The sequence below is a fragment of the Heteronotia binoei genome, chromosome 7 (genome assembly GCF_032191835.1).
Source record: "Heteronotia binoei isolate CCM8104 ecotype False Entrance Well chromosome 7, APGP_CSIRO_Hbin_v1, whole genome shotgun sequence".
Lineage (NCBI taxonomy): Eukaryota > Metazoa > Chordata > Lepidosauria > Squamata > Gekkonidae > Heteronotia > Heteronotia binoei.
The window spans coordinates 39,994,695-40,008,427 of record NC_083229.1 but is presented as its reverse complement, the minus strand read 5'-3'; the positions used below and the strand labels follow the sequence as shown (position 1 = coordinate 40,008,427).

The 13,733-nt window shown below is 40.5% G+C and overlaps 1 protein-coding gene across 3 annotated transcripts in view; it reads left to right on the top strand.

The window, feature by feature from the left end:
- Positions 1-13,733, top strand: part of CPQ (carboxypeptidase Q) — a 272,969-nt gene that overhangs the window by 37,651 nt on the left and 221,585 nt on the right. For all 3 annotated transcript variants that reach the window (XM_060243464.1, XM_060243462.1, XM_060243463.1), the window contains exon 4: positions 5,063-5,270. In XM_060243464.1, coding sequence (XP_060099447.1) covers positions 5,063-5,270 — 208 coding nt within the window. The remainder of the gene's footprint in view (positions 1-5,062; positions 5,271-13,733) is intronic.

The window sequence follows — 13,733 nt, the reverse complement described above, 5'->3', positions numbered from 1 at the left end:
CTCATTTCACACCTCCAAAGGCAGTCACAGCAGGGAGAGGGGCACTCTGAAGAAGATAATTGCAGGTTTGTAAGAGAAAAAAAGATGCTCCTTTAAGTGCCTATGATCTCATACTGGCTCTTACATTAAGCACCAGAAGCCTATGGCTGTGCTCTGTGGTCAAAGATTGAAGCTGGATAACATGAAAATGTTCGTTCTGATTGAAAATGTTCATTCCGAAACCCCAATGTCTTTTTCTCTATGCTAATTATGTGTGTCTTTGTTTTCCTGTTTATAATACTAACTTTCTGTTCTTAGAAAATTCAAGAGTGAGAATCCCATTTTAAATCAGCCTTGGCAGAATTCTTAGGCAGAGGCCCTGAAAAAAAGCAAGCAACTTGAGACCTCCTTGGTGGTGGGGGTGGGGTGTGTGTCTTTCATTAATGCAACAAGGAACTGTCAAGAAGAGCCACTGTTCTTTCTCCCCTTGATGAGCAATCATGAGCACATGTTATTATGTTTTATCTCTCCATGCAGCATATAAATGGCACGTTGGGATGAATTACCTGCTGCCAATCCTGCTCATCTGTTGCCAGAGCTGATATGTCATGCAGATTGCAGATCCAACCTGCAGAGACATTGATTTTTCTAGTAGAAAATGAAATTTCTGCAGATACCTGGCTTCATTTCCACTGGCATCCCTCCAGCCTTTGGAATGATCCTGTCACTGGGACGTTTCTTAGCTATATGGTTGAAACTCTTCTTCATTAGGAGCAGCTGGAGCCTCTCAGTTCAGCCACTTACATGCCAACAATAACAGCGGTAGATTTTTGCACTTGGTGCTCAAATGTGGCATGTTTGGCACTTTAGGAAAAAGTTGGAAGCCAGGACAGCCAGCCAATTAGAATTTCCTCACCTGTCTTATTCTATTTCTGGAAGAAAAAGCCATGGTCTCTCTTGCAACGTTTGAAACTATCTCTAGTATATCTAATAAATTGTTTGAAGGAAGCCAGTGTGTGATTTACAGAACTATTCTTCTGCATCCCATTGCCTTCAATGGTTTTAGAAAGGGTGTGGCTTAAGGACTGCACTTGGTCTTGAAAGCATGAAACATGAAGCTGCCTTATACTGAATCAGACCATTGGTCCATCAAGGTCAGTACTGTCTACTCAGGGTGGCAGTGTCTCTCCAGGTTTCAGGCAGGTCTTTCACATCACCTTCTCTCTGGTCTTTTTAACTGGAGATGCTAGGGATTGAACCTGGGATCTTCTACATGTCAAGCAGATGCTCTACTATTAAGCCACTTCCAACCTGCAAATTTGCAGTCCAGAGCTGAGGATCTGCATCATTTTCTCCATCTGATCCATGTCATGTTAACTGTCAATCCTTCTGGATTGGTCTCAGTGAACTCACCTTTATGCAGTGCCCATCATGGGTAAGCGTGCAAGATCAGGATTGGAGAAAATAAGAGAAAGGGAATTGATCAACGTAGGAATAACTATAGCACTGAACTTCACATTGCCTTCATATTTATAAGCTCACCCACTGGCCTTGCATCATATCCAGCATGGAGCAAGAAAAGAGCAGGATTCTGGAGGGTTCTGAGAAATACAGAGATGATGAACAACCACCCATTATGTTCTCTAAGGCCTCTCAGCTAAAGATGAGTAGAGCTACTTAACAGCACAGTCCATCAAAACCTGCCAGGTCTTAATGATTATGTTAATAATATTTATATACTGCTGAGTGTTAAAGCTGCAGTACTGCAGTCCTAAGCTCTGCTCACGACCTGAGTTCGATCCCCGGCAGAAGCTGGGTTTTCAGGTAGCCGGCTCGAGGTTGACTCAGCCTTCCATCCTTCCAAGGTCAGTAAAATGAGTACCCAGCTTGCTGGGGGGAAAGTGTAGATGACTGGGGAAGGCAATGGCAAACCACCCCGCGAAAAGTCTTCCGTGAAAACGTGAGAGCAACGTCACCCCAGAGTCGGAAACGACTGGTGCTTGCACAGGGGACCTTTCCTTTCCTTCAGACATTCAAAGCATATTCCAGACATATTATTGTTCCAGTCCTTGCAACAATCCTTCAAGGCTTGTCATCAGTATTACCTTCATATCACAGATATGGAGGGAAGGCAGTGCTGACACAAATGCAGCATTTTGCCTAAAGTCATTTAGTAAATCCTTGGCAGAGATAGGATCTGAGCCAGAAATATTCAGATGGTGGTTTGGTCTCTCACAGTGTAATCCTAAGTAGAGTTATCCTTCCAAGGTCCATTGAAGTTAGGGTTGCCAACCTCCAGGTAAAACCTGGAGATCTCCCAGAATTACAACTGATCTCCAGATGACAGAGATCAGTTCCTCTGGAGAAGATGGCTGCTGTGAATGGTGATTCAGTGGCATTTTACCCAGCTGAGGTACTTTCGCTCCAAAAATTCCACCTTCCACAGGCATTGTTCCCATTTTCCAACCTAGAGCTGGCAATCCTAATTCAAATAAATGGGTGTAGAAAAGCCTAGCAGGATTTGCATATTAGGCCATACCCCCTGAGTCACCATTGTTTCACATGGGGCTTTTTTGGTAGAAAAAGCCTAGCAGGAACTTGTTTGCATATTAGTCCACACCCCCTGACACCAAGCCAGCCAGAACTGTGTTACTGATCAAAAAAGGCCTGTTGCTAGCTATTCTGCTTTACCACCTCCACACTTCTGTGCACATATCTGATTGTGAACTACTATCCTGGTACAAAGCAAGTGGATATGAGTGCATGTAACTCACGAGGAGCTACAGTTGGAATCATTTATGGAGGGCATTCAGATCTAGAACCATCAGCTTACTATGCAGGTGGTATCATGTATAGAACTCTACAAACTTGGTTTGCGGATTAGAAGCATTCAGATAAGGCTGCAATTGGGACTGTATGAAAGAATTTCAGACAGACTGATTCTTTTTCATTCTTTCCAGAACCTATGGAAAAACCCTTGCTTTTCACTATTACTAATGTTTTTTGTGGCTTCTAGGTGAAATGCATAGAGGTGGCATTCCAGGCATCCATTATGACTTCTATATTTAGCAGCCAAGTCTAGTTCTCACCCTTGAACAGTTTCCACTTATCTCTGTAACGAATCCGCAAGATTGGATTGTAAGTGTTGTGGTCATCTTGTGAACGGTTCCATAAAAGCCATGAAATGTGGTTCCCAAATGAAATGTTCAGTGAAAATTTATGTGCGATGATGGCAAAAAGAAGTTTAAAATAATGGTTACCACCGTTACCTATAAACATTTATTTGTTCTCCCAGCCAACGGGTAAGCAGAGAGGAAATGCTTTTAGAGATTTCACTTGCCTTCGCTGAAAAGTTTGTTTGTACTGGAAATTCAAAAATGGGAGATCTCAATTTTTCCAAAAAGCTTGCTGACAGTTGTTTCTGCAGTCAGCTTTCTTCCTTTTTTTAAAATAGTATTTCTGGGGTTTTTTTTAAAGAAAGGATTTGCACATCATGGCTAAAAACTGTGTTCTAAGAAAGATGTTGGATTAATTTCAATTGATCTGATGCGAGACAGTTTCCTGGAGGCTTGTACCCTTTGTAATCATGATTCATGTTGTTCAGCAGCAAGGCAAACAAACAAAAAAACCCCAGAACAATGATAATGTTTTGAAAGCATGTATAAATAATCGTAACCGTTCACATTGTTAAGCCACATAATTTAATCATTATTATTTATTATTGCCCTCATTCACCAGAAAGCAGAGTTCAGTGTGCTGCAAAAACTCTTCTAGGGCTAGATGTATCCTTAGGCTTCCTGTACTCTGCCACTTGTCTATGGATTAAGGTTGCCAAATCCAATCCCAGAAATATCTGGGGACTTTGGGGGTGGAGCCAGGAAACTTTGGGGGTGGAGCCAGGAGACACTGGGGTGGAGCTAGGGGGGAGGGGGGGAACGGCGCCGGGGAGCGTGGTGAGACGCCCAGTCTCAGAGCGGGCAACGCCGCTGTGCAGCTGCCGCCTCTTTTCCGCTCGCCGTGGCTGCTCCTCCGAGATGGGCTCAGGCTGAGCCCATCTCGGAGGAGCAGCTTCAGTGGGGCGGGGGGGGGGCAGCAGCGGCGCGGCGGCCTCGCCGGCTACGCTCCGCCGTGGAATCGGAGGGGGGGTGGAGGCGGGCTGGGGGCGTGGCGAGCCGCGAGTCCGGGTCCCAGAAGGGCCCGGATTCGCGGCTCGCCATGCTCCTGGCCTGCCTCCGCCCTCCCCTTGTTTTGCCTGCGCTGCTGCTGCCTCTTGGCTGCTCCTCCGAGATGGGCTCAGCCTGGGCCCATCTCGGAGGAGCAGCTGCGGTGGGTGGGGGCGGCGGCGCGGCACGGTGGCCTCGCCCGCTCCGGGATGGGGCGGCTCGCCATGCTCCCCGGCGCCGTTTCCCCCCTCCCCCCGCTTCCATTTTTTTGGGAAGCGGGGGAAGAGGGTGGAAATCCTGGGGTCCCCTGCCAGGGCGGGAGGGTTGGGAAGCCTACTATGGATATGTGCAATAGTTGCAGGCATTAGGCTAGCCAACCTCCAAGTGGGGCCTGGAGATCTCCTGCAATTACAATTTATCTTCATACCACAGACGTCAGTTCCCCGGAGAAAATGGCTGCTTTGGAGGGTGAACTGTATGACATTATACCTAGCTGGAGTCCCTGCCCTCCCCAGGCTCTACCTCTCAATCTCCAGCAATTTCACTGGCAATGCTAGTAGGCATGTTATAGCACATTTTGCATTCCTAAGCATCAATACCATAAGGAAGGTGAGGCAGGTGATGGCTTTGGATGGTCTTATGAGCAGTAGAATGGGAGACAGAATCCATGAAGCCACGTTCTACTAGAAAATTCTCTTGTGCAAGTCCCAATAAAATGAATAAGAATTGTGTGCAAGCAGTCCACCTTTGTGCAACATGCATTGGTGTCCATGATGATTATTGGGAGGGGGCCATTTTCAGGTCACTAACTGAGCAGGGTACAAATGTTTTAAATAAATAAAACCATCACTTTGATGTTTTCCAAATAGCTTCTTTGGCCTGCTCTGATCCATAACTCTAATATGATTTTTCAATTCCAGGGATTACTGCTGAAGTTTTAGTGGTGACCTCCTTTGATGAGCTACACCAAAGAGCTCAAGAAGCAAAAGGCAAGATTGTTGTTTACAACCAACCTTATGTCAGCTATGGAGAAACAGTACAGTACAGGGGACAAGGAGCCGTGGAAGCTGCGAAAGTGGGAGCGAAGGCATCTCTTATCAAGACTGTTGCTCCGTTTTCTATAAATAGGTAAGGGCTTGCAGCTTAGTGTGTGTACTATTTCCCTCCTCCTTCACTGAGTGTTGTGGATTGTCAGCATGCTCAGAAGAACAGTGTGTGTTCTCAATAAGAAGGGGTAGCTGTATTCAGGATCTCTTGCAGAATGCTATTTTGTTGTTGTCATCTTATTGTTTGTCTACTTGCAGCTCTGATATCTGGCACTGGTTCTGTCAGGAATCTTAGTAGCTGTTTGTGAGTTTCATGGTTCCATGAATACTCTGTATCATCATGGTTCTTTTGATGGAGTGGGAGCATTCTATTTAACAGCAATTATGGCACATTCATTTTCTCCGCGTTTTGCTTCAAAGTGTTCAAATTGACTCTTGTAGCTGATCCTAAGAGGAGAACTGTGAGTTTTCATGTACTGCAATTTTACTTATTGGAGGGATATATTAATAAGGAGAAGCTGTGGCTCAGAGGTAGAGCATCTGAAATCCATGCAGAAGGCCCCAGGTTCAGTCTTCAGGATTTGCAAATTATAAACATTAAGAAGTAGGAGATAGGAAAAACTTTGACCTGACACAGTGGAAGAGCATCTGCTTGGCATGCGGAAGGACCCAGCTCTGTTTCAGGCATCTCCAGTTTAAAAGCGCAGTAGCAAGAGACCTCTGCCTGATACCCTGGAGAGCCATTGCCAGTCTGAGTAGACAGTACTGACCTTGAGGGACTAGTGATCTGTCTCAGTATAAGGCAGCTTCATGTGTTCCTGGTGTGAGACCTTGGAGCGTGGCTACTGGTCATAGTACCAACTAGGGTTGCCAGGTCTGTGTTGGAAAATACCTGGAGACTTTGGAGGTGGAGCTGGGGGAGGGGAGGGGCCTCAGCATGGTACTATGCCATAGTCCTCACCCTTCAGAGCATCCGTTTTCTCCAGGGGAGCTGATCTCTGCCAGCTGGAGATCAGTTCTAAAAGTGATAGATCTCCAGGCCCCACCTGGAGGCTGGCAGCCCTAGTACTGACCTCGATGGACCAGTGGTCTGACTCAGTATGAGGTGGTTTCCTGTGTTGGTGTTTTATTTGTAATTATTGCAGGAAGGTGCTTCTAATGCTTTAAAGTATTATTTTGTTTGTTCTCGCAGCCCTTTAAGCGAGGTCTCTGCTACTTCTAGATTGGAGTGACAGCTTTGTCAAACTCATCTCAGTGAGGGTCTGGTTTACATGGGATTTGAATGCAGGCATCTCACATTCAGGTAGGATGCTGAAGACTCAGCATTGCCTGCTTCTTTTTCTCTCTAACGGTGTGATCCTAAGCAGAGTCACAACACCTGTCTTGACTTCAGCAGACTTAGAAGGGTGTTACTACTTCGGGTGTCATTGAAGGTTTTTCAAAAGCTGCTGTCATTATTATCTCTATTGGTATTACACCCACATTTGATAGCTGTCTGTGTCAATATTCCATGGTAATGAGGACTTTCCCTAAACCTAAAATAATATATTTACCAAAAACCTGGATGTACAAGCCCCTTTTCCCCTGAGAAATTTTTCTAATCCTATCAAAACTCTTTAATTTTGAAATTGTCCTAAGGGAAACACCTATGTTCTTAATGAATTTTGCTGTTGGCAAAATGTTGATGGCAACTCAAATAAGAACATAATGTTTCTATATTTGTGGTGTTTTTCCATGTTTCACTGTTAGGGTTGCCAATCCCCTGTTGGAGGCAGAAAAAATCTCCTGGTTTGGAAGCCCTTCCTCCACTTCAGGGTTATTAGAAAGCAGGGGGGAGGGAAAAGTCCACTAGGCACTCCATTATACCCTATGGAGACTGTTCCCAATAGGGTATGATGGAGAATTAATCCATGGGTATCTGGGAGGGGGCTATTTTTTAGGTAGAGGTACCAATTTTTCAGCATAGCATCTGGTGCTTCTTCTCCGAACACCCCCCAAGTTTCAAAAAGATTGGACCAGCGGGCCCAATTCTATGAGCCTAACCCCTGTGTTCTTTGAGTTAAAACAATTTTTATTGGTAACATATGGTAATAAATCTATTTCTTACATCTTTAATAACTTCTTTTATCTATCCCATATATTACTTTCTACCCACCCCTCCCCCCATTACTTCACCACCCACGATGTTATTTACTTAAAATGCTAATATTTAAAGGTACCCTTAGCTATTAAAACAAAAATTTATATTCTTCTTTCTAAAACTTAATCATTATCACAAATTGTCCAATGTACTTTTATCTTCCACTCTTTTTCTACATATCTTCTAAACTTTTTCCACTCAGTCTTAAAAACTTCTAAATCATAGTCTCTTAATATTCTTGTTAATTTGTCCATTTCACTCCATGTCATAACTTTTATAATCCAATCCCATTTCTCTGGTATTTTTTCTTGCTTCCACAACTCCGCATATAATGTCCTAGCAGCTGAAAGCAAGTACCAAATTACAGTTCTATCTTCTTTTGGAAATTTTTCCATTTGTAATCCCAACAGAAAAGTCTCTGCAACTTTCTTAAATGCATATCCCAAGATCTTAGAAATTTCTTGCTGAATCATCTGCCAGTACTTTTTTGCTCTTTCACAAGTCCACCACATATGGTAGAAAGAACCTTCATGTTTTTTACATTTCCAACATCTGTCTGGCATTTTATTTTTCATCTTTGCCAATTTTTAGGAGTCATATACCATCTATACATCATTTTAAAACAGTTCTCTTTAATACTATGACACATCGAAAGCTTCATAGAATTCTTCCACAAGTATTCCCAAGTTTCCATCTGTATTCCTTTATTTACATTAATTGCCCATTTAATCATTTGAGATTTCACTACTTCATCCTCCGTAGACCATTTTAAAAGTAATTTATATATTTTTGAAATTAATTTTTCATTATCTCCAAGCAGAACTTTTTCCATTTCTGTTTGTTCTTTTCTTATTCCTTCAGTTTTGATATCATTATCCACCAAACTCTTTATTTGTTGCATTTGGAACCAATCATATTTATTATTCAGCTCTTCAGCAGTTTTCAGTTCTATTTTGCCACTTCGTATTTTTAATAATTGATTATATAACAACCATTTTTCTTCACCTATCTCAGTCGTTATTTTTATTACTTCAGCTGGCACTATCCATAACAGTCTTCTCTCATCTCCATATTTCTTATATTTATCCATGTATTTAGCAAATTATTTCTTATATAATGGTGAGAGAAAAAAACGTCCATCTTCTTTTTCCATAATACAAATACGCGTGCCAGCCAAATTTATTTCTGTGACCTTCACTAAGAGTTTTTTGTTTAACAGCGTTATCCATTCTTTTACCCACACTAAACAAATTGCTTCCTGATGTAATTTTAAATTCGGTAGTTGAAATCCAACAAGCATCTGAAAAAAGGCACAAAGATCAATGTTTACAAAGCGGTTGTGATGGCAACCCTCATCTACGGCTCCGAATCGTGGGTTTTATACCGTCATCACCTGCGACTCCTCGAGCGCTTTCATCAGCGCTGCCTTCGCACCATCCTCAACATCCACTGGAGTGACTTTGTGACCAACACTGAAGTCCTCAAGCGGGCGGAGGTTACCAGTATCGAGGCACTGCTGCTGAAGACGCAGCTGCGCTGGGCAGGGCATATTTCTAGGATGGAAAACCACCGCCTTCCCAAGATTGCCCTGTATGGCGAACTCTCCACCGGCCATCGAAATAGAGGGGCACCAAAGAAGAGGTACAAGGACTCCTTGAAGAAATCCCTTGGCACCTGTCGCATCAACCATCACCAGTGGTCTGACCTAGCCTCAGATCGCAAAGCATGGAGACACACCATCCACCAGGCTGTCTCTTCCTTTGAGAACGCACGCATAGCTGGTCTTGAGGACAAAAGGAGATTGAGGAAGAATCGCACTGCTACAGCACCAACCCTAAATCAGACTTTTCCCTGCAGCCACTGTGGCCGGACCTGCCTGTCCCGCATTGGTCTTGTCAGCCACCAGCGAGCCTGCAGCAGACCTGGACTATTGCACCCTTCTTAAATCTTCGTTCGCGAAGCCAAGCCGAGAGAGAGCGAGAGTTGAAATCCACCTCTCTCTTTTGCATCTGTCAAAATTTTCATTTTGATCCTTGGTTTCTTCCCAGCCCACACAAATTCTGAAATTTTTCTTCACCATTTATAAAATTGTTTACTATCTTTCACAATGGGAATAGTTTGAAACAAATACATTATTCTTGGTAGAATATTCATTTTAATTGCAGCTATTCTACCCAGCAATGACAAATTAAGTTTATTCCATTTTAACATATCTCCATCCATTTTACGCCATAGCTTCTCATAATTATTTTTAAACAGATCAATATTCTTCATTGTTATCTCCACACCCAAATACTTTACCTTGGAGGTAACTTCACAGCCCGTTAGTCTCTGCAGTTCTTGTTGCTTATTTATTTGCGTATTTTTACATAGAAGTTTTGATTTTTCTTTATTAATACAAAGTCCCGCCAACTCCCCATATTCTTGTATTTTGGCTAACAGCAAAGGTGTAACTTGTATGGGGTTTTTATTTATAAACATTATATCATCTGCAAATGCTCTGTATTTGTAAGTAAATCCTTTTATTTTTAATCCTTCTATTTCTTTATCTTCTTGGATCTGCATCAGTAATATTTCAAGAGTCATTATAAACAGCAATGTGGAAAGCGGACAACCTTGTCTTGTACCTTTGCTAATTATCATATCTTCTGTAAGATCTGCATTTATACATAGCCTTGCACATTGTTCAATGTATATTGCTTTTATCATTCTTATAAAGCTTTCTCCCAGCTCCATTTTCTCCATTACTGCAAATAAAGTCCCAGTTTAAATTGTCAAATGCTTTCTCTGCATCCACAAAGAATAATGCTACTTCCTTTTCTGGATGTCTTTCATAATATTCTACAATATTTACAACAGTTCTGATATTGTCACTTATTTGCCTTTTGGGAAGAAACCCCACTTGAACTTCCTTTATAAAATTTATCAAATGTTGTTTAAGCCGTTCTGCCAAGATTCTTGTATATATTTTATAATCATTGTTTAATAGCAAAATTGGTCTGTAATTTTTTACATTCGTGACATCTCTATCTTCCTTTGGTATCAACGAAATAACAGCTTCCTTCCATGTGTTTGGTATTTTCCCTTTTATTCTTATCATGTTCATCAACTTCTGCAATTTCGGTATTAACTCATCTTTAAAGGTTTTAAAATATTTAGCTGTATATCCATCTGTCCCAGGTGCCTTTCCATTTTTCATTGCATTAATTGCTGCTTCAATTTCTATTTTTTCAATTGGATCATTCAAAACTTTTCGCATATTTTCTGTTAAGGGTTCTATTTTGTCTTTTGTAGATACTCATCCATCTTTTCTTTCTTTATTTTAACACCTTTAAACAACTTGGCATAATACTTAAAAATTCTCTTTTTATTCCCTCTTGGCTAACCACCTCTCTTCCATCTACCACAATTTTATTAATAATTTTATTTTCTCTCTTTTTCTTCAGTTGCCGAGCCAAATACTTTCCAGGTTTATTTGCTCCCTCAAAAGATTTCTGCTGCAGTCTTTACAAATTCTATTCCAATTCTTTATTTAACAAATGTCTCATTTGCGTTTGTAATATTGTAATTTCCCTTATAATTTTCTTTTTCCCTGGCCTTTTTCTCAACTCCCCTTCTTTTTTCTTTATTTCATTTTAAATGTCCAACAACTGTTTTTCTTTTGCTCTCTTATCTTTATTATTCAAAGTAATCAATATTCCTCTCATTACTGTATAGGCATCCCAGACCGGCTGAAATTCTATATCCTCTTTGTCATTCATTTGAAAGAAAGCTTTCATTTTCTAGGTATGTCACTATTTCTTTATTCTGTAGTAAATCTTCGTGCAATCTCCATCTTCTCAACTTCTTAGACAATTTTGTAATCCTCATTATTGGGTTATGGTCAGCCCCAATTTTAGGTAAAATCTCTATTTTCCTTGACCTAAATCTTTAGTGCTCCACAACATGTCAATTCTGGAAAAGTTTTATGTCTTGCTGAAAAAAAGGTATATACCCGTACTTCAGGGTTAAATTTCCTCCATATGTCCTCCAAATTTTCTTGTTTGACCAATTCAAAAAAGACTTTGGCAATTTTCCTTCTTTGTTATTATTCTCCCCCCCCCCCAGACCTATCCAGTGAGTTCTTAATTGTTCTTTTAAAGTCTCCCATTATCAAAACTTGGTCATAAGTCAGTTCATCAAATTGTTGTAAAATGTCTTTTTAAAAAGCATTCTTTGCACCATTAGGCAAATACAGTCCCAATAACAACGGTTTTTTTGCATTTAATATTATTTCTACTGCTACAAATCTTCCATCTTTATCTTTAAACACTAATATTGGCTCCAATTCTTGTTTAATATAAAAAATCACTCCCCTTTTCTTCTTTTCTTCTTCAGCCAATGAAAAAAATTCTAACCCCAATTGCTTATTCCATAAAAAGTTGTAATCCTTTTGTTTAATATGCACTTCTTGTAAACAAACTATATTACAATTTTGCTTTTTAATCCAATGAAACGTTGCCCTTCTTTTTTGTGGTGAATTTAGTCCATTTACATTCCAAGACAATAATTTGTAATCCATCATGGTGCAAATTCTTTATATTCTTCATAAAATCTACGCAGTTCCTGTGCATTTGTAATTGTGATTCTTTTCCCCTGAAGTTCAAAGCTCAAACTTTCAGGTATTATCCATCTAAACCTCTTTCATTGTCCTGTAATTTTTCTGTCAGTTTTTTATATGTTCTTTTATCATTTATCACTTGCCTTGGCAACACCTCCATAATTCTTACTCTGCTGCCTCCCACTATCAATGTCTTTTCAAAGTTTTTATTCATGATCTCTCCCACCATTTCTTTTGTCATGTATCTTATGATAACATTTCTTGGTAAATTATTTTTCTTGGCATAGATTGAGTTCACTCTATACATATAGTCATACATATTTTTAGTCTCTTCAGGATCTTCCTCTAAAAATTCTGCAATTATTTTTATTATATATTCTTTCAAGTCACCATCTTCTTTTTCAGGTACTCCTCTCAGACGTATCCGAGTCTCCATCAATTTGCAGTCATGGATTGTCACTTTTTCTTGTATTTTCAACAAGGTGGAGTCATGTACTTTCATTCTCCCTTTTACCTCCTGCACTTTCTTAGATGTTTCCTCTGTCTCCTTTCTGAGAATCTTCCATGTCTTTTTTAATCTCTTCTATAATTTCTTTTTTTGATGCAGTTATCATCTCTTTCATGCCTTTCATCATTCTGGCCTCCATTGCCTCTAAATGATCCTACATTTTCTCCAATGAAGTAGCCCTTTTACAGGTTTGCTTGTGTTCTGACATTTAAAAATACTGAAAATTTTGATCTCACCAATTCCAAATTTGACTATTCGGTTCAAAAGATTAGAGGTTGCTTTTTATAACAAAACTAATTTCGTCATCCTCCGAGCTTCCCAGACCGAGATATTAAATTTTAAAATTTTTAAATCCTTCAAAATGGCAATCGCGACTTTTTGCTTCTCTCTGAAAATTTTTTTATTCCTTTTTCTTTTAAAGGCTTCTAAAGTCCATTATAAACAATATGTCCAATAGTATTTATCTTCTTATCATAATCTCAATTAATTCCAACAATTTTTAATGTCCCGAACACTTTAAAAACATTATTTTAATTTTGACCTCCTTGCAATGGCTGCTGATGTTTCTCAATGGTATTATAGTCCTAGAGTAGGCTTTTCATCCACTACTTCCTGCTTTACTTGCCACCAAATCTCGTTTTCACTGGTAAAGAGATCTCGCGATACTTGACGTACTTCCTGTGTTGATTGTATATGCTGCAGGTCTGTGACAATGGTGCTCTTTTTTCAAAACCGCAAGTAGACAAAACAATAAATTCCTTTCCACTTTTTAGCACTGTCCTTTAAATTTACAAAGTCCAAATTTCACCTCTTCCTCCCTTCTTCCAAGCTTTCTAGATTTCCATTTCCCACCTTCTGAATTTATTCTGTTTAACTGTAAATAGTCCCAGAATGAAAGATAGTAATCTGTACCTTTTCTGCCAGTTATCCAGATCCACACCGGTCTTGTGTAGCTTTAGATGTTTAGCAAAGTCCAAGAAGGTTAGGATTCTGTCGAGCTTATGTCAAATAAATGACTCTAAGAACTTCTGCAGATGATGAAAATGCAACTCTTCTCCGGAGACCCCTCAAAGGAGCCCCCCCAGGACTCCCTTTTAGCCAAGGTAAATCTCCTCAAAGTTTCCTGTGCATATCTTGGACTAATCTCTAACTGAGAAAAGTAGGCAGTAGGCATTAATTTGCCTTCCAGTACCCCGGACAGAAGTTCCAGCCTGCTCCCGTTATGAGAAGCAGCTCAGCTCGGCATTTTCCTCCCCCGGAAGTCCCTAACAGCTATGTTCTTAATGAGTTTTGCTAT